The 22,008-nt window shown below is 46.7% G+C and overlaps 1 protein-coding gene across 1 annotated transcript in view; it reads left to right on the forward strand.

The window, feature by feature from the left end:
• The window catches only part of PTPA (protein phosphatase 2 phosphatase activator), a 42,566-nt gene extending 40,325 nt beyond the window's left edge, over nt 1-2,241 (forward strand). The window contains exon 10 of the mRNA XM_044268423.1: nt 1,656-2,241. Coding sequence (XP_044124358.1) covers nt 1,656-1,730 — 75 coding nt within the window. The 3' untranslated portion in view covers nt 1,731-2,241. The remainder of the gene's footprint in view (nt 1-1,655) is intronic.
• The last annotated feature ends 19,767 nt before the right edge of the window (nt 2,242-22,008 follow it).

The raw sequence follows: 22,008 nt of genomic DNA on the forward strand, positions 1-22,008 counted from the left end.
GTCGTCGGTGCCAGGTAAGTTAATAGCTTGCCTCTGGCTGAATACTGATTTAGCCCAGAAAACACGCTTGCGCTAAGCAGGGGGTTCTCCAGGAATATAACATGTCTGCAAAATATATTATAATATGCTTGTTACACACCGCCCAGACAGACCTGCACCTCCGAATGACCACCAATCCATAGAGATCAATGGGGTGTTATCTGGTGCTGGTCCCAAGGTACAGTCTGTACTGTAGTCCTGAGCTGTAATCATAATTCTGCAAGTTCCCTGCTTGTTCAGCGTCTGTGTTCTCTGTTGATTTGCATTATGGGAAGCAAAGTCCTTAAACCACGCACTCCACAGTAATGTAGAACAAAACCTGTCAGGGCTTGTTCACACAGGGGATTTTCCACATGGTATCCGTGCTGCCGATTAGTTCCACCAGTTCAAGAAGGCTGTAAATTGAAGCAGGTGTCCGCACACAAATTAAATCCGTGGGCAGATCGGCGTTGCGAAACTGTGGGAGAAATCCAGGGGTTAGCAGATTTCAGCTGTGGGTTGGCGCCATCGTTTTTCAGAAGATGATACCCTTAGGGGTTTCTGACCTAAGCCTTTTGACGTTTTCCAGTGACAACTGGCAGAATTGTGAATTCAGCTCTGGACTATAATAAATGCAGAAGAATAGTGAGTGCAGCTCTTGAGTATAATACAGGATGGAACTCAGGATCAGTACAGGATAAGTAATGTAATGTATGTACACAGTGACTCCACCAGCAGAATAGGGAGTACAGCTCTGGAGTATAATACAGGATGTAACTCAGGATCAGTACAGGATAAGTAATGTAATGTATGTAGACAGTGACTGCACCAGCAGAATAGTAAGTGCAGCTCTGGAGTATAATACAGGTTGTACAGGATATGTAATCTATGTACACAGTGACTCCACCAGCAGAATAGGGAGTACAGCTCTGGAGTATAATACAGGATGTAACTCAGGATCAGTACAGGATAAGTAATGTAATGTATGTACACAGTGACTCCACCAGCAGAATAGTGAGTGCAGCTCTGGAGTCACTATGTACACAGGATGTAACTCTGGATCAGTGCAGGATAAGAAATGTAATGTACACAGTACCTCCCACAGCAGAATAGTGAGTGCAGCTCTGAAGTATAATACACAATATAACTTGGGATCAGTAGAGGATAAGAATTGCATGTACACAGTGACTCCACCAGCAGAATAGTGAGTGCAGCTCTGGAGTATAATACAGGATGTAACTCGGGATCAGTACAGGATAAGTAATGTATGTACACAGTGACTGCACCAGCAGAATAGTGAGTGCAGCTCTGGAGTATAATACAGGATGTAACTAAGGATCAGTACAGGATAAGTAATGTAATGTAGGTACACAGTGATTCCACCAGCAGAATAGTGAGTGCAGCTCTGGAGTATAGTACAGTATAAGTAATGTATTTCCATGTACACTGATCCATATTAAACATACCCTTGAAACTTGAAAAAATGTTGATCTTGCCCGTGCCCTGCTCTGCTGTTTTATGGGAGTTTTACTGTATGTGCGTATCTTATGTGAGAGTGAATTGACCACCTGTCATACTAGCCGTTGCTTCTATACCGCCGTGTCCTCTAATTAGGATTGTTCCTTTATCTCTTGCAGTGTCTGGAGAAGTTTCCTGTGATTCAGCACTTTAAATTTGGCAGCCTGCTCTCCATTCAGCCCGTCAAGTCCTAAGGATCCCCAGCGATGGAGCGGAGATCCCTCTGTCCGTAGATACATGCCTTCCCTGCCGTTCCTAGCCATGCAGACGCTTTATCTTCTCCACCTGATCATAACCGCTTTGGACGGAGGGATTCGGTACCAGCCCCTTCACATTTTGAGGAGGGGGAGAGAGCACAAGATAAATTTAAGACTCATCCCCTTTCGCCATGTTTTGTTTAGGGGGGAGTCTCTGGTATCTTTTAGCAGGACTACTTAGTTGCACCTAGTTTGGGGTATCGGGTTCCCTCTAGCAGCAAAGGAGATGGTCTGGGTGAAGTTTGGTTGTGGGATATCGATGTCCACAGGTAGTTTCCTCTGCTCTCTTCGCCTCTAGCGATGACCTATGGATGTAGTCTAGAAGGAGACCTCCTTGTGCAGACAGGATGGTTTCCTGGAAGCCCTTGCTCTATTTATGATGAATTTGGGGCTGGATTTCTGCCGCATAAAGGGTTTGCAGTTGCACCAATAAAATCTCAAGACCCTGGTGGCTTGACTATATGTATGTATGTATGTTTTATATCATCATGTACAATGGTTGTTACATAGACTATAATGTACGTTATCCGTAATCGTGGGCAAAAATAGGGCATGCTTCTGTGGAGAGCCACCGATGTGTGAATACTGTGCAGATCGTGGACATCGCACGTCCATGATTCACTGCTTCGATATTTAATAAAATGGCCACTTACAGTAGACCAACTGTAGGGGCTTTACCTGATGGTACTCTGCAGAGAACCGCAGCTCAGCCAAATCCAAGTGACTGGGGCTGAGTTGCAGTACCCGCACAGTGCCGCCTGGAGATTAGTGACACCGCAGGGAGGCCTTTTTAGGGACCAATCTCTGGCGGTCCCTGTGGTCAGACCCCCCCCCCCCCCCCCCACGATCAGCAAGAACTCCCCTTTGTGTCTGGTTTATCAGTAAATATCCTGGTGACAGATTCCCTTAAATCCTTGTACAGTGAAAATGTCTTGATATTTTTTATATCTCCGCCATTTTCAGGGTCTCACCTTTGGGTAGATGAAAACATTCCTTCTTAAGGGTATAACTGCGATTTCGGAAACAATTCATGTGCTCCCCTGGCACGCCCAAGTATCGCAGTGTAGCGGGTTTGCTGCGACCACGACATGCAAATCGCAAAAAAAAAAAATCGAGATTTTGTTTTGCAATTCATACGTGCGAGTCGTGCTGCCACCCTATTTATTACTGTGGCAGCCCTGCTACACTTGGGCACAACAGGGGGCGCTCAGCAAAAAAATCCAGAGATTGCAGATCTAGAAATGCTAATTTCTGGCTGTAATGTGTCCGTCTGGAGTTCACGCTGATTGCTGGATACAACTGTAGCAAACCCCCAGCTGTGAACAGAACCAGATTTGTAGCCTTTTGGTGTAAACAAAATTGTTTTCATTCACTGACTGCAGAGTTTTTAAAAACCGGTGAGGCCTTTATACCCACGGGATATCTGTACTTTTCATTCTACAGCTTTCATCTAACGTAAAACTCCTGTAACGTCCTGTGGACCTCAGAAAGCCTTTCTCCTGCCACCACTGCTGGGGTCAGAGATGGCACGTGCCCCCATGTCTGCCAGGAGGCATAGTCTAATACAGGGATCAGTAACCTCCGGCTCGCCAAATGTTCTGAAACTACAACTCCCAGAATGCTCTATTCACTTCTATGGGAGTTGTGAGAACAGCCGAGCATGTTTGCATGCTGGGAGTTGTAGTTTCGCAGCAGCTGGAGTTCTGAGATTTGCTGATCCCTGGTCTAATAGATCGCCCTGACATGCAATAATGAATTAATATTTCATTTTAAAAAAAGTATAAAAAAAAATAAAATATTTACCGCCCCAGTCCTAATGACCCTTAGGCCTCCTGCGCCCGGTGGTCATGCTGCGGCCCGCAATGCACGCACACCGTCCGTGGGGCAGCCGCTGAGGATCGCGGACCCATTCACTTTAAGGGGTCCGCGATCTGGCCGTTCCGCAAAAAGATAGGACATGTTTTATCTTTTTGACGAACGGAAGTACGAGACGAAACCTCACGGAAGCACTCCGTAGTGGTTCCATTCCCCACCATTCCGCATCTCCGGATTTGCGGCCCCATTTAAGTGAATAGGTCCGCAACCTGTGTATTGCGGGTCCGCAAATGCGGTCCGCAATACGTTCATGTGCAAGAGGCCTTAGATTACTGATATTGGTAGAATTCCCGATTTTTATTTATTTTTTATTTTTGCATCATTCCCCCTAAAAACATAATAAACTACCGTAATACATTATCTATGCTCCAAAATGGAGCCATTGACTAATTAATCTTGAAATAAAAGAAAGAAGAAAAAAACCTCATACAATCACATTGATGGAAAAATATAGCTTACTCCTTGAGTCCTAAAATAGACCCATACTTAAAGGGTTAACAATTGGCAGAGAATTGCACGACTAGTAATTCCCTTACATAATGCGGTTATTGGAGGCGCTCGGCTAGAACCCTGCAGGACTCCCCATTGTTACCCCGTAGGAGCCGTCAGTACAGAATAGAGAGGCGGTGTACGGCAGCTTGTACTGACACAGGCTGATGTGCAAAACAAGTACAGAACACCTGTGTGCGGCTGACAGCAGACGCGTAACGCCTACCCTGACACCCGACCGATTCCTGCACATGCCCTGTCACAGTGTACTTCTCCCTACACAGATAGGATGAGGGTGGATGAAAACGCGTTGGTAGCAGATCAATCGCCAATACCTATTGTATTGCTGAGCTCACAGCCTGACCTGACAATCCAGAAGGCATCTGGCGGTGTGCGGCCATCTTTACAGGTAGGAGACGTGGCGGGGGGACTATTTAAAAAAAAAAAAAAAGTCGGGATCAGAGTTGTACATAAAATATCACACCAGATCTAAAGGGGTTAAAGCTGGCCATACAAATTAGGCTACCTTCACACGACCATATGTATTAGGCCTCCTGCACACAACCTCTTTTTTTTCCCCCCTGTTTACTGGCCGTTTTTGCGTTCCGTATGCATTCCTTTTCCGTACATGTCCTATTATTGCCCGCAAATCACGTTCCGTGGCTCCATTCAAGTCAATGGGTCCGCAAAAAAAGGAACACGTACGGAAATGCATCCGTATGTCTTCCGTTTCCGTTCCGTTTTTTGCGGAACCATCTATTGAAAATGTTATGCCCAGCCCACTTTTATCTATGTAATTACTGTATATGCCATACAGAAAAACGGATTAGAAATGGAAACGGAACAACGGATCCGTGAAAAACTGACCGCAAAACACTGAAAAAGCCATACGGTCGTGTGCAGGAGGCCTTATTCGGGCTGCAAAAAATACGGATACCGGCCGCGAGAATGTCGCAAAACTGACCGGAATAGGACTTGTATAATTTACAGAATGGCCACACTGATGCGGACAGCACACAGATGACATCCGTGTCCTGTCCGTAGTGTTTGTGGCCCCATAGAAAAGGATCCGTTTTTCTGTATCTGTTTTTTTTTTCCCCTCTGATTTAAGTCCTCTTCCGTTCTTATTCCACAAAAGATATCCGTATGGTTTCCGTATTTGATCCGTTTTTTGCAGATCTGAAACGGAAACAGTAACTTATTAATCACCAAACAATATGGGCTGGGCATAGCATTTCTACAGTACGGATCCGCAAAATACGGATGTGTTCCGCGTGCTTTCCGTATTTTTTGCGGACTTATTGACTTGAATGGGGCCTCGGACCGTGATTTGCGGACAATAATAGGACATGCACTACTTTTTTGCGGAACGTAAACGGAATGCACACGTAGTAACTGCAGTATTTTCTACAGCCCCGTTGGAGTGAATGGTTCCTCATACGGTCCGAAAAAAAAAAAAAAAAACACGAAACGGAAGCGGAAAGAAAATATGTTTGTGTGCATGAGCCCTTACATGGGTGCAGCTCCCTATGTCCAGAATGGGGCCCTGGGCTTCCACTGTATGGAAGTTCGGAAATGCTGAGCGCTGGCTCGGCTATGTGCGGCAGTCCCATAGCGGCGAAAATAGATGAGCGACGAGCGAACGACACATAGCGTTAAAATGGAGAGCGCACTGCGCATGCACGGCCTTTGCTCCATTCACCGCTATGAGACTGCTGGAGATAGCCGAGCAGTGACCGGAGGGTGGCCGCACATGACCAGGGTCCCGTTCTGGAGGTAAGTGCCCAGAGCTCTAGCATATCCTAGCGGTATGCCATAAATGTCCCACAATCCCTTTAAAGGGGCAGTATGTGATTAGAAAAAGGGGGTGTAAGAGTCGCCACCGCCCTTCTCTGCGGTCTAGCATTGTGACTGAAGTGAATGCTGCAGTAAAGCCTAAGGACAACAGTGGCGCTGTTTCTGAGGTAAGTTAGCAGGCAGTTTCTTCGGATCTGGGCGCCAAGTCCTGAATGACAAACCTGCCTGGCTACACTGCATTCGCTAAAAAAAAGAAATAATACATTTTCTTTGCAGATGGCGCTAGACTCACGGAATCAATGAGTAACCATCGGACATGAGACCCGTACGGCTTTTCACAGTTCCTACCGTTAACTTAAACAAATAACAAGCTAGACGAGGTGCAACAAAAGTGGCGCAATGCTGAAATATGAGAGCAAAGTCTGTATTTGCCTACTCTATGAAGTCACTTAACATCACACAAAGAGCTGGCCTCGGGCTGAGATCACCTGCTATCTCCGTCGGTGCAGTCACTTATTACTGATCTGAACTGACAGCCAGTATTCTACTCCAGAGCTGCATTCATAATTCTGCAGCCATTACAATCTGGCTGTGTTTCCTGCTTGTTCATTGTCTGCACAGGGCTTGCGTATTCTATGCAGGAGGTAATGGACTATAACTGTTACGCCTCATGCACACAAACGTTTTTGTTTGTGTCCGTTCCGCTTTTTTTTGCGGATAGGATGCGGACCCATTAATTTCAATGGGTCTGCAAAAAATGCGGACAGCACACCGTGGGCTATTCGCATCAGTATGTCCTTTCCGTAGCCCCGCAAAAAAAAATAGAACATGTCCTATTCTTGTCCGTTTCAGGCATTGTTACAATGGATCCGCAAAAATGTCATCCGTTTTTTTTTTTTGCGGACCGCAAAACATATGGTCATGTACATGTAGCCTAAGGCTATGTTCTTAATGCGTTTTTTTTATATGTATTTTTCCTCAGGATAGCTCATCCATATCAGATAGGTGGGGGTCATCAATATTAAAAGCCTGGAGAACCCCCTTTAAATAGGATGTCTCGGATTAGAAAAGCATGGCTCCTTTCAGAAATAGCGCCACACCTGTGTCCTGTATTACACACCATTGAAGTCAATGGAGCTGAGCTGCAATACCACACTCAACCTGTGGACAAGAGTGGTGCTGTTTTTAGAAGCAAGGCCCACGTTCTTCTGACCACAGTCAAACTTTTTAGTACATCTTGTTGAGCAATTCCAAAATAATTACAATTGAAGGGTTGTCTGATATTTTCTTATTGATGGCTCATTGATCGGTAAGGGTCAGGCTCCACCAATCAGCTGTCTGAAGAGGCCACGGCGCTCTGGTGAGCCCTGTTGCCTCTTCCTTTGCCACTGACTTCATGTCCATTGATCACATGGCCTAGGCGCAGCTCGGTTCCATTCAAGTGAGACTGAGCTGCAATACCAATCACAGCCACTATACAATGGACGGTACTGTCTCACGGGAGTTCTGGGGTCTCCTCAAAAACTGATCAGTCAACTGGTCAACAACTGGGTGTCGGACCTCTACAGATCTGATATAAATATATACACATAATGGGTGGGAGGTGGAGATTGTCCGCAGACCTTCTCACTGAGTCTTCCCATTCTGTCGAGTGCATAAATATTATCTTCGTCCATTTCGGCAATACACGGGACACCGGCCGTGTGCATTCCGCATCACGGATGCGGACTTGTTCACCTGAATGGGTTCGCAAATCCGGAGATGCGGTGTGGAACGGAACCACGGAACAGAAACACTACGGAGTGCTTTCGTGGGGTTCCGTTCCGTGCTTCTGTTACACAAAAAGATAGAACTTGTCCTATCTTTTTGCGGAACGGACGGATCGCGGACCTCATTCAAGCCCGCGGTCGGTGCCCATGAATTGCGGACTACAATTTGTGGTCCTCAGGAGAGGACCGATTGCTAGAACGAGGAGAGAGAAGCGCTCGGAACACAGACCCCCCCACCAAACGCTAGAACGAGGAAAGAGAAGCACTCGCATACCGCACTCTCTCTCCTCGCTGCAGGGAACAGAATCAAGACGGGCCCCTAAGACTTTCTATTGTGTCCGCCTCCTGCATCGGCGAGAGAGAACGCTCTATGCCAGCACTTCTCTCTCCTCATTCTAGCAAAACTTCTCTTTATGACATTTACACATTTTTATGAAAACTCAGTGACTCTTTAACAATCTACGCAGCAGGTCGATTATGTGTGGAAAATTTCCGTGGCACGTGGATGAGATTTGTTTAAATGGCGCAAATCCAAATCTGCATCATTGTTGACCCTATAAGAACACGACTGTACCTTCGCAATATGCGCACATCAATACATAGGAATGATATGTGCAGCAGTGGGGTTTCCATCCGTGTCTACCCTGCGTGGAAAATATCGTACCACGTCGTATGTTTCTCATGTACCCCTAATGATAAAAAAAAAAAAAAAAAAAAAGAATACTGTCTATGTCCGTCTTTCTCCAGCTCGGCAGTAAAGGAACACCTCTCTGCTATTCTGCCTGATCTCCCCTCCACCACAATGCTTGGCAGCCCCCTCCTCGCCAGACACCCTCTAACTGTCACTTCCTGAGCCGCGCAGCTGTACTGCAGCGTGGTAAACACAGCATAGCTACAGAGCAAACCCCAGGGTGATCGCTAGGACTGCGCGGCTCCGCAGCATTTACACACAGCGAGTGCCGTAATACATCATGATCATATCTTCTTGTACATACTGATATTTCACTAGGATGCCCCCTGTAGGCGTAAGGATGCATTAGGAAGAGCCAGGCATTTGGAGACCTCTCCTGTATATAAATGTATAAATATAATCTCTGTTGAACCCCCAGCGATCCTGAGCATGGTGGTCCTCTGTGTGAATGGATTGGTTGCGCATGCGTGGCCACCGCTCTATAGGAGATAGATGAGTGCAGCAGTCCCACAGAAGTGGAGAGCGGTTACAAAGAGTGTCTCTCGCACTGGAGGACTTCTCCTGTCCTGCGTTACAAGGACAGCCCATTGATTTGTATGGACACTGTGTAATGCTTCATTCCCCCCTGTGGTGGCGCTGCAGGGAAATTGAACACATACAGCCAGGTTTCCCCATTGATTTTAGCTGATTGTCATGGGGCCCTTCTAACCATTAGGGATTGTCCAAAGCAAGAACTCCTTTAAAGGGGTTGTCCAACTTTTATGGGAGTTTTGGCAAACCCTCCTCCTGACCAGACCTGCAAAAAGGAAGCATACTTACCTGCTCCCCGTCGCTGGGTCCAGGCTCTTTCACTCTCTGTCCTCGGCCTCCTCTCTCAAGTCCCCCGCTGTCAATTGCCCTGACGCAAGGGGAGAAGGCTACCACTGCAGCCAGTGATTGGCTGCAGCGGTGGCAAACAGATGGGACCTGAGCTAAATAGCCGACGACGGGGAGAGAAAGAGGCGGGAAACCGTTAAAGGGGTTTTGTCACAAAACAGTCTACATTTTTCAAACCAGCACCTGGATGTGAATACTTTTGTATTTGCAATTAAATTTAGTGTAGTCAGTGAGCTATTCAATAAAATGTATCTTTATAGCGCCACCTGCTGTTTGGTCTTTTCCTTATTTTCTTTGTCCGTTTCACTGAGGTGGTCACACATGCTCAGTTTAAATCTTCAACTGACAGCAGCCGTATGCTCTGTTAGAAAGTGTGGCAGTTACAGGGAGAGAGCTGCAGCAGAAAGGACCTGCCAGGCTTAAAATAAATCTAGCAGAACAATTGGAGCAAGGAATGGGGAGACCTCTGGATCCATGTGAGGTACAGGGCTGGTTCGAGCTTTGTTAGAAAGGTATTGTCATGTCCTATATGGTGTCTGATTTTCATTTTTTACACCAATCATGGCATAACCCCTTTAAGTATGCTTCCCTTTTGCAAGTTTGGCCAGGTGGGAGATTTACCAAAAACAGCCCAAAAAAGTGGCCAACCCCTTTAAAGACTTGGTGAAAGATGCTAAAGGTTCCTTGGTACGTTCTGAAGCTTGTTTAGGGTTCCATCCATGTTCTGCCAACTCATTGCCATGGAGAATTGAACTGTGAGATATCTGACAAAGACTAAATAATATGTTGGTGACCAGGGTCGAACTGGCCCACCAAAGTACCAGAGGATCCTCCGGTGAGCCCAAGCTCTGAGGCAATTGGTGGGACCATAGATCCAGGAGGAAAGACCCTTTTGGAGCTGCCTTTGGAGGGCCTATTTCTTTTTTTAATTCAAAACCTATTCAACATTATGGATGATATAGGAGTTGGGCCCCAAGAAAAATTTCCTCTGTTGGGTGCAAAGAACCTCCGTCTGACACTGTAGGTGACCAAAACCAATTCTGGCACTTGTGACTGCGCAAATTGTCCTGAGGAACCAAGTATGTTGCCTGGTGTTCCACTACTTCTTCCAAGAGATCGTGTTCCCATGTTGGCCTACCTGTTATGGTCACATTTAGGATGTGCGGTATGTATATTAATATGCTAGTCACTCGTCAGACACCTAGTCTTTGCAATGCAGAATACTAACGACGGCCATGTGTCCTCCACCTTCTGCTCAGGAAAAAAAATATATAGTTTACTTGCACAGACACCTTGTTTATCCAGGCGGCTCTGGATCCTCACGGGCCCCGCAGGATTAACATCAGGGGGCTCCATCATTTTATTAGGTTTCCTTTTAGATTACAGGCTCCCCTGGTGTCTCCAATCCAGCCAGAAATACCTCTTGAAGATCTATACTCCTCCTGGAAGCCCCTGTGTATGGTACGTGCAGAACAGAACAGGACGCACTGGAACAAGACGAATGGGAACAGACTGCCATGGTGTAAACTGCATTTGTCTTTCACATTACGCCTTCCCTTGTGATAAAAAAAAAACCCTGCTTATTCCAGCCCGGGATGAATAGCGAATGGGGATTTACAATTACGAGTTATCATCTGATGCGCTTTCTTCTCATATTCCTATGTCCGTGTATGATTTCTGCCTTCTGCTGGGAGAATTTATACCTTCGGGAAGAAAATCAATGGATGGTGTAGTCCAGGCTTGGAGGTGTGATTACAGATTGTCCGTGTAGATCTGGGCACACAGTGAATTACGCAGACGAGCTCACATGGATGCGAGCGCTGACCAGGCTTGCCGTATTATCTTGAACTAATTGTACAGCAGATGTAAGTTTAGACTGGAGATGACCCGACGACAACCATTCTGAATAGAAAAGGGGTTAAGATCCAAGAGATGTTCTTTAGATTCACTCCATCCTATATCTGACTGAAGATGGGCATTCTTAGGTGTTGGGCCCTAGCAGTAGGAGCCGCCATGCCAGCTACCCTGAATGTGCAGGGTCCTAATGTCACTGCGAATGGTTATTCTGTGCATTTCCTGTATTTATGCTGATAAAAGGTAAAACATGTGATTTATTGTATATTGATGCATTCTGTATGTAATAGGCCTTAACAACCAGGTGCTAGGTGGTGCTGTTTACACCCTCCCCATAGGAAGTGCTTAGATCAGAAGAATTCAGTGTAGACACAGTGGATGTCTAGGCTAAGTGCATTGTGCTGAGGCAGCAGAATATAGCCCTAAAGAAAGCTTAACACCAGCCAAAGTGGAGAAAACAGCAAATATATTTTGGAAAAGCATTCCAGTGTTGAGAGGAGGTGCGTGTGTAGAAGCTCTGTGGAGATAAACTGCTTAAAAGAGAATCTTATAGACTCCATAGCAGACATTTTCCATAAAGTGAAAGGTTTCCGGCCGTGGACAAGCTTAAAAAAGGCAGAATCCAGATATGCCCACTATGCAACATCCTGCAGTGGAAACCTGTAGTAACATTAACTGTAAGTATGGCAACTGTAAGAAGGTACAAGGAATCATCGTGGATGATATGTACGTGTCACCGAGGTTCCTGGCCTTGGTGGAGTATGAGCCGTTTTTTACGTGTCAGCAGCAGTTGCTGTTTGACACCTTGGTACTTAGCATGGCTGTAATAGCTAATCTGGGACGGCTCTTACTGGGAGTAGTCAAAGTGCTGGGTGGGTGACTACTCCTCACGTTCCAGGCCGGGTTTTTCCAGACATAAAAAACAGCCAGCACTGCCAGGTGGAGCTCAGGAGGTCTGTGTGCTGGGATCTGGGGCCTGTGCTGGCCTGGAGAGCGGAGACCCATGTGTCAGGGGAACAGGCCACCTAAAGCTTGTATTTGAACTTTCTGAGGCAGAATTGCTACCAAGGTGACTTTTGTTTTATTAACTTGCCATTGGACGTGAAGTAACACCAACACTACAAAAGCGATGTTTTGTTTTTGGCATCATGTGTGAAAAAACACTGAAGTTTGAATTACGAACTTGTACTTTGCCTCTGTACTGCGCCCGCTTATCCTAACTACCAGAGCGAATCCACACAATTGGTGGAGGATGCGGGCATGAGCAGTGAGGCTGGCGAGAACGCCAAAATATTTTTTGGTTAGCATTTTTGGGCACAGTGGTATGTCATACATCAAACCAGCGGTATTACAACCCATGTCCCACAACAAAATGGAGGCTGTTCTGAAGGCCCTCATGGAGGCTAATCTGCAGCAGCGAGAGACAAACCTGCAACAACGGGAGGCTAACAAGCAGTAGCAAGAGACCAACCAGTTGCTGCTACAACACATGATGGCTTTGCAGACAGAAGGAACAACCCCAAGTGTCCACGATGCCCGGAAGGCAGTCCGTGCGGCGATTCCTAAGATGACACCCGCAGTCAAATCCCCTAAATCTCCACCCCAGACCCAGCGACTTGTGTCAACCAAACCTGCCCGGGATGTTCCCCCTATGGACCTGGCTCCGATAGTCTGATGGCGGTGTCGGGAGCCTGGCCATGTACGAGCTGACCGTCCACATCAGGTGGAACCCATAGACACGAACTATGGCTTCCGTCAGTCGTTATATGCCAGGAAGCTGTGTGCAGCGGGTACCCAAACGCTAAATCACTTGTGCCAGGTGGAAGTCAGGGAGTCTGGTGTCCCTAGTAAGGGCTCCCCTGGTACGGTCCGCTGAGTATACTGTCCGGAAAGTTGGGGTCATGTGCATTCATGGGGACTAAAAAGACTATCCCACCGCCCTGGTGTCTCTAACCACGGGGGCCGTCAGGTGGACTCATGAAGTGGCAGTTGCCACAAACTTAAACTACGAACTTATAATAGGGAGAGACTTCCCTGGTTTCCTGGCACTCATGCCTGCTACGAAAGTGACTGATACCCATGAGACAGGGGTAGCCCCAGCAGAGTGGCCCTGCTCCGGGGTGAGGGCAGAACCCTGGGAACCTGAGGCCAAAGGGCCAGCGGTAGGGGTAACAGCCACTTCGGTGGAAGAGGGGGAGACAACCCCACTGAGTTTAACTGGTGGGAGACGTGGAGGACTTGCCGCCGGGGTCTGAGCTGGCAGACCTTAATGTGTCCGGGGATAATTTTGGTACTGCACAACACCGGGACCCCACCCTATCCCGAGCAGGGGAAAATGTATTATTGGAGATGGTGAACCACAACAAGCTGGGGCAGAGTCGGTTTTCCCCCGTTTTGTGGTTCATCAAGATATGTTGTATCGGGTAAACCAGCTGCGGGGTGAACTCATTGAACAGTTGGTGGTGCCCCAGGCTTATCGCAAACTCGTGTTAGAGTTGGCCCACCAACATGTTCTCAGGGGTCATCTGGGAATGCAGAAAACACAGGAACGGATTCTACAATGGTTTTACTGGCCCAGTGTGTTTAGGGAGGTGGACGAATTATGTAAGTCTTGCCTGACTTGCCAAGCAACTAGCCCCCAGCACCTTTTCCGAAGGGCAGGCAGGTTGCAGGGAAATGCGGATGCCCTGTTCACGTTGCCCCATTCACTTCTATGGGGCCTGTGTTGCGTGAAAAACGCAGAATATAGAGCATGCTGCGTTTTTCACGCAACGCACAAGTGATGCGTGAAAATCACCGCTCGTGTGCACAGCCCCATAGAAATAAATGGGTCCGGATTCAGTGTGGGTGCAATGCGCTCAACTCACGCATTGCACCCGCGTGGAATACTCGCCCGTGTGAAAGGGGCCTTACTGCAGTAGAGTACCCTGTGAGATCTGTGAAATTGCACTTGTATAAGAACTTCCAGTCCATGCATGCTGAGAACTGAGATTAATGCATCTCTACATAATTCTTCAGGAAAAAAAAAATATTCTGCTGTTAATTTAGCCTCATTGTTTCCTGCACCGCCACAGTGCACCAAAATCACCCTCAGCTGCCAGTGCCGATGCCTTGCACCTTATAATTCATCACCACTAAGGGCACCCCGAATGACCATCAGCAGGAGAACCCCAGAACCAGAGTGTGCCACGAAGGGAATAAAAGGTGCGTCCTTCCAATCACTGCACAGCCCAGAGAGCATCCAAACTGTCAGTACAACTACTCCCATCCTCCACACCGCCCTGCAGCTCGCAGCAAATGATCCTAGGGCAGAATACAGTGCCATGCAAAACAGGTGTAATGCCTCAGAGCAGTAATCACAACTAGTCCACCATATCTATTTGCTAATGGTAAGAAAGTGGTGATCCTTGAGAACCTATAGAAGGACTATAGGTGGCTGTAGTTAGACTTCACTTTGAGGCCATAGTTTCCTTTTGGTACGTTATGCTGGTGTTCCTGACAGGTCATACATGGTCATCATTTATGGTGATGTCTACTGGCTTCTGTAATGTGAGGGATGTTGGAAGAGAACACAGGATTGTACAAGATGTCCTAGTGAAGCAAAGATGGCACAATAAAGGATATTGACTCTTTGTGGTTCAGTATGAATATGGTTCTAAAGATGACCTGTTCTTCAAGGAGGTACAGACTCGCTATTCAGAGTTCCATCTTCAAGCCAAAGTACTGTCTTGTAGGCAACCACTGGAGGTATTAAACCATTCAACAAAGTCATAATAGCTGTGTAGTACTCTGCTGGTTGATAAACAGGTTAGAGAAGGGTATTCGTTGTGTTACAGAGGTAGAGATCTAGGATCAGCCAATCGTCTGAAGGCCTCCTGAATCTCCCGTAAAGGCAGATGTCAAGAAAAAGAAGGGTCGGCCATTGAATACAACATTTCCAGTTTGTTCTCCAGGGAGATAAGCCGACATAAGAGGTGGTGTGGAGCCCATTGAGAGGCTGAAAGGAAGAGTTGGGTGGCAGGGAGCTTTGGCTATGACCAAAGGATCAGTCCTAGGTATCCCTAAGCATGGGTGGGTTGGGAGGAATAGTTGCTGGGTAAAGTGGATTAGAAAGGAATCAGAAATATAAAGGAAGGTCTTCTTTTTCCTGCTGGATCCACTAGCTTTGCCTGAAAAAGGAAGCCTGCGGGAGAATCTGCCTCAAAAACTCAAAAAACTCCTGTGTGAACTTCACCCTTAGGCTAGATGAAAAAGCCGTGTACAGGCGTGAGCAAAAGACTAAATAAGCTACTAACCAGAGGGACGCAAATCATTGTAGACCCTCAACTGGTTCCTGAGGAGCCAATTGGGGGTATGCACACCAAGGAAATATTGCTTCTCACCCTCTGCCAAGAGGGTTCACATCACAGTTGATGGAGGGACCTCCTGAAACCAACAATTGTAATGGCAGGGTCTCATTGGCAGATAGGACCCACTAAAAGTGGTTTTCCAGCTTTAAAAACACATTTACCTATACTGTATTTGGTCATTCTGAGTTAATTGAGGGGTCCTATCTCTCAGCCGAAGTGAAGAATGATTTCAAAGAGTGTCGCTTGCTCTGGAGGACCTGCCCTGTCCTGTATTACACAGAAAAACCATTGATGTGGAAAGGGAGTGTGTAATTTTTAATTTCCCATGTGGCGGCGCTGTGGGGAAACTGAACACCTACTGCCAGGTTTCTTCATGGATCACAGCTGATCGCTGGTCATACTTTGTGATTATCTTATTCTCAAAGAACTAGGGATTGTCCAAAGTGGAAGACCCATTTAAAGGTGGTGGCCATTTCAAACATTTGAAATGGCCAGACAGGTACTGGTGAAATCACACGGGTACTTATACCTCATGCTGGAATCAAGTATGAATTAATTCATTCATTCTCCATTATTTATATGGTGCCAATATCTTGTGCCACGCCGTACAGAGATCACACACTCTCTCTCGCGTAGGTCCCTGCGCCCAGCGAAGCTCACAATCTAATTTCTCTATCTCCGAGCCAATGTCATAGGAAGCCAATTAACCTAATACGTTTTTGGAGTGTGGGTGGAAACTGGAGTACGAAGCCGGCGCGGACACTGAGAGCTTGGCTCGTATCAGTCTTTGCTCAGCTGCCTAAATAAAACCAGGGTAGAAGAATCAAGGACTCTGTGGTTTCAGTATAAAATATAGGCAGGGGGGTGGCGGTGGGAATTTTCTGCAAGGAAAGGGTTAAACTTCATGAACTCTGACAAGGACACTCCAAGGGCCCAACTGGGTGAGAAGCTGCGTGCCGGGGAGCGCAGGGTATGACCAATGGATGAGTCCTCAGACAGCTATTTCTGCTTGTCAGGATTATCAGCGCGGCGGTGACACTCTGCAGCTCTCCGCATTGTGCAGCTGGAAATTGGCTGCAGACAGGACACAATGAGAATATCATGTGCGAGGCCCAGGCAAAGAGACTGTCTTCTGTGGCTGGCATTGTGTGCCCTAAATACATACCAGGTCTGGCTTCTGCTGGCCTCGCCACTGCCTCAATGGTCAATCTTGTCTCGAAGGGTTAGGCTTATAATTCCCTCAGTACAACGAGGCCTCTACATGACAGGGGACATTGCAGACTCAGACCCTCTGAATGGCACATACTGAATGGCATAAATACAATCTCTGTTCGGCCTGCTGGCCCTATTGCCCTGGGACGTTGCCCTTTTTCGCATAGGTCACTGGTGAGGGCTGTCTGTAGGGCTCACAGTGGTGGACAGAGATGCTAGTGTTAGGGAACTGTCTAAACAGCCGGCTTTGTTTCTCCTCTGACCTCTCCCAGTCCGCCCGTCTCCAGACCTTACGCCTCACAGGGTGATGTTGGTAGCTTTTGACCTGTGAAGAGTGCTGAGGGTTGTAGTTCAACCCAAGGTTGTGGAGCTATGATCTTGGGTAAGGCATCCAATTCGATGGTGATCCTAAGCGCATTGAGCATCCATACATAAACGATGGATTTGTAGGAGGCCACCTCAGATGTTACCCTTTTTTGTGCATTGCAGTGCTGTGAAGAAGACACATGAGGTTGGAAGCCCCACCACGAGATCCCATCCTGTTGACAATGGTGTAGAGAGGCAGCCCTCCCAGCTGTTAGGGGTCTGTAGAGGGGGGCTGAGTCTGAGGTTGTCCACATCCCCCTTTATCCTAGGTGGTGGGAGCTTATGCAGGCCTCCCTGGACAACGCAACCCTTACACGGCAAGGGGAACCAACCCCCGTGTCCTGCTGTCCTTCATTTCAAAAGCATTACTTGTGGGATTCTCAATGTTAAATCATAATTATATCATAAGGTACTAAAAAAGTTGCGCACTTCTAGTGGGCTAGTGGCCATATTGTCCTAATGTCCATGCTAACTTCCCAGAGAGGTATCTACCACATCCTACATGTCTGTTTTGCAGTCCGAAAACCGCGTATCCTAAAAATATGGATGCGATCGGTGTGCTATCCGCATCTTTTTTGCGGACCCACCATGGTCCGAATTTTGAGTCCATATTCTTTTTGCTGAACGGTCATACAGATGTGGAACACGCACGGACGATCCATGTGCTTTCTGCATCCGTATCTCCCTTCTGCAAAAAGATAGAACATGTCCTCAAAAAATGCGGATGCGCATCACTGTCATGTGCATGCTGCACTTTTTGCAAAAATCTGATTAATAAAGTAGGAAAAGATGGTAACAGCAGAGGCTCCTTTCCCATTTTCTGCCGTCAGCTCAGTGCCTGACCTAAGTAATCTGAGATGGACTGCTTGCTTTGGATGGGTCTGGCTCAAATTATGTGGCTGATCGAAGCTGATTGGCATTGGGGGAGAGCAGTAAGCCGCAGTCATGCCGTGCTACTCTCTAGCTCAAGCTTAGTTATGTGGGGGAATTCACACATAATTTTTTTTTCCGTACTTTGGAATTTTTAGTGGTATTTTTTGTACCTGTGGTTTCTTGTGTATTTTTTTTATTTTTTTTTGAAAAAGCCAGGACATGTGAGTGTTTTTATTGCTATTGTTTTTTGTTTGTTTTTTCAATTTGAGGTCTTCTATTTGTAATTTGTTTTAAACGCAGCTTGTTTTTTTTTTTGCGTTCCGTATACATTTCAATGGGTCCACAAAAGATGCGGACAGCTCTCCGTTCGGTGACCCCGCAAAAATGATGAGACGTGTCCTATTCTTGTCCGTTTTGCGGACAAGAATAGGCATCTCTATAATGGGCCTCCTGTTCCGTTCCGCAAATTGCGGAAAGGCACATGGGTGGCATCCATTTTTTGCGGATCCTGCAAAAAATGGCACGGTCGTGTGCAAGAGCCCTAAGGCCTCTTTTTTTACACAACCGTTTTTCCCCCCACATTTACGGCCGTTTTTTGCGTTCCGTATACGGAACCATTAATTTCAAATGTACTCCGTATGCATTCCGTTTCAGTATTTCCGTTTTTCAGTTTCGTTGAAAGATAGAACATGTCCTATTATGGCCCGCAAATCACGTTCCGTGGCTCCATTCAAGTCAATGGGTCCACAAAAAAAAACCGGAACACATACGGAAATGCATCCGTATGTCTTCCGTATCCGTTCCGTTTTTGCGGAACCATCTATCGAAAAATGTTATGGCCAGCCCAATTTTTACTATGTAATTACTGTATACTGTATATGCCATACGGAAAAACGGAACAGAAACAGAAACACAATGGAAACAAAAAATGGAACAACGGATCCGGGAAAAACGGACCGCAAAACACTGAAAAAGCCATACGGTCAAAGAGGCCTCCAGATGTAGGATTTAAAAGCCTATAGAAGTCAGTACCTTTATTCTTTAGTCATGACTGTTTGGCTGCTATGTTCGATACTGGGAGCATGACAAGATTAGGCCGAGTTCACGTGACCATTAATTTTCCGTTCTCCTGATCTGTCAGAAGAACAGAAAAAGAAAAGAAAACAAATTCTGTAAAAAAAATTATGGATCCTGTTGCCTATTTGGCATCCGTTTCAGCCATTTCTGACTGAGAGCCCTTATTTTAGACGGAAAAAAACCCCCATATGTGACACCTATAGAATATGAACTGCCCAGACAGTGCCCATATACTGCCCGCATCTACTCCCCAGCCCTGTCTTCTCGCGCATATGCTTGGAGTCCACTGTGCAAGCCCCGAGACTGTGAGGCACTGCGCGGGTGCAAGATGTCTAGCCCTGTCAATCCAGGGGAAGGGGGAAGGAAATAAAGCTGTAGGGGGTGTTACTACAGTAACTGGTGCTCCGAGGGCTATGGCCGACATCCCAGTCCTCCAGTAAGCTTATTTACGTATCAATACAAATGTGCTTTTTTGGGGAATGGGACACCTAAAATATATAATTAAGGTACCATTTTTGTCAGCTTAACCCTACCAGGTTATTTAAAGTTGATCATGCTGAAAGATGCTTTATTATTACCAGTGCCTGAGTCGTCGTCTTTCTAAGATCTGGGAAACTGGGTGTCGCAGTGGTTAGTGCTAGCGCCGCTTTGACCTCCATCTTCAGCAGGCCTTGTACACGGGGAATGATTTCATCATTTATATTTAAGCTTTGATTGGTAAGCAGGCAGTAGACAGGTGAATTCATCATGGTGGGCAACCCCCAGTAAATGTACTGACAATGCTGCAATGTAAATTGTATATACGTGCTGACTATTCCGGGACACCAGTGACCACGTTTTTGAGGGTCATTGATCAAGACCGGCCATAATTTAACTAGTTCTTGCACTTGGTCCTTGTGCTATGGCTTGGGTCTCCAGTATGATTGGAAGCCTCCAAATTAAGACATCATTAAAGGGGTTCTCTGGAATAAGGACATTTCAGTAAGTGCCCGCGGCCTGCCTCCCTAATCTGAAGATTCATACTAATCTGCTTCCCACCGCTCCGCAGTGTCCATGTTCTGGTCCCTGCACTCTTGGTCACAGTGCTACCCTGAAGCCAATGACTGGCCTCAGTAGTGATGTGCCCACAAGCAACACGTCACCACTGGAGCCAGTCATTGGTTGCAGCAGAGCATGTGACAATGCCCATGATAAGCTTTGGAGCAATTTTGGCGCAGGTTGCATCTTAAATGAGTTTTCTGGTTCAACATCCTTTAATATAATCATTTGGTAAAGACTGTGGCTAAGGCTACTTTCACACTTGCGTTAAAGTTTTCCGGTATTGAGTTCCGTCCTAGGGGCTCAATACCGGAAAAAAACTGATCAGTTTTATCCTCATGCATTCTGAATGGAGAGCAATCTGTTCAGGATGCATCAGGATGTCTTTAGTTCAGTCACTGTACGGTATTTGGCTGGAGAAAATACCGCAGCATGCTGCTGTATTTTCTCAGTCCAAAATTCCGGAACACTTGCCGGAATGCCGGATCTGGCATTATTTTCTATTGAAATGCATTAATGCCGGATCCGGCACCAAGTGTTCTGGCAAAACAGATTAGGTTTCTCCAGATCCGTTTTTCCAGATGACACCATAGAGACAGATCCCGTGTTTTAATGCATTTATTAGACGGATCCGCATCCGGATCCGTCTACAAATGCTATCCGTTTGCACATGCTACCCATTTCCGGATCCGGCAGGCAGTTCCGGCGACGGAACTGCCTGCCGGATCTTCACAACGCAAGTGTGAAAGTACCCTTAGCAGAAATGGTGTGACTTAAAGGGGGTTTCTAGGATGACTATGGTTTTTAACAGATACAATAATGTAGTTGCTTACCTCATGTACATCTTCCCTTTAATTTTCAATTTGGACTCTCTTGACCCGTTTTCACCATGTAGACCAATCCCTTTGGTTTGTTTTTTATCCTATATGTAGCACTTCCTGTTGCTGTATCCAACCAAACCTATGATGCGCTTCTCCTTCCTCTGCCACAGCTCCAGCACCGCCCCTAACAACACCCAGTCTATAGCTCCTCCCACCCAGATAGTTACATAGACACTCCCCTGACACCGCCCCTAACAACCCCCAGCTAGTTTATAGCTCCTCCCACCCATATAGTTACATAGACACTCCCATATCACCGCCCCTAACAACACCCAGCTAGTTTATAGCTCCTCCCACAGCTAGTAACATAGACACTCCCCTATCACCGCCCCTAACAACGCCCAGTCTATAGCTCCTCCCACCTGGCTAGTTACATAGACACTCCCCTATCACTGCCCCTCACAACACCCAGCTAGTTTATAGTTCCTCCCAACCCGGCTAGTTACATAGACACTCCCCTATCACTGCCCCGCCCATGGACATGACATCACAGGAAATAAAGAGCTGCATGGACATGGTCATGTGACCACAGCCCAGAACTGGAGATAGAAGCAATAAAGGTAAAAGAAATGCATTAAAAAATTACTGCAACCTTCTTAAATAATTATTTTAAAGGATGTCGATGCAAACCCCCCCAAAAAAATGGGTTGTGCAGAACATTTTCCTACACCCTATTTGGGAATTCTGGAATACCAAAGAGGGGAGCAGGGGGGGTCCTCTGTTCAGGAGTCTGATCACATGGCCATAGGGGAGAGCGGTTACAAAGAGCAAGAGTGTCTCTCTTTCTGGAGGACCAGTCCTGTCCAGCATTAGGCCTCATGCACACGACAGTATTTTTTCACGGACGCGGATGACAAACGGTGCATTTTCCGAGTTTTCAACGGACCCATTGAAAGTCAATGGGTCCGCAGAAAATCACGGAAAACGGAACAACGGACACGGATGTACACAACGGTCGTGTGCATGAGGCCTTACACAGACAACCCATTGATTTGACTGGCCACTGTGTAATGCTTTATTCCCCCTGCGGTGGCGCTGCAAGGAAACCTTATGATCTGCTCAAAGGAC

This window comes from Bufo gargarizans, chromosome 9 (assembly GCF_014858855.1).
Source record: "Bufo gargarizans isolate SCDJY-AF-19 chromosome 9, ASM1485885v1, whole genome shotgun sequence".
Lineage (NCBI taxonomy): Eukaryota > Metazoa > Chordata > Amphibia > Anura > Bufonidae > Bufo > Bufo gargarizans.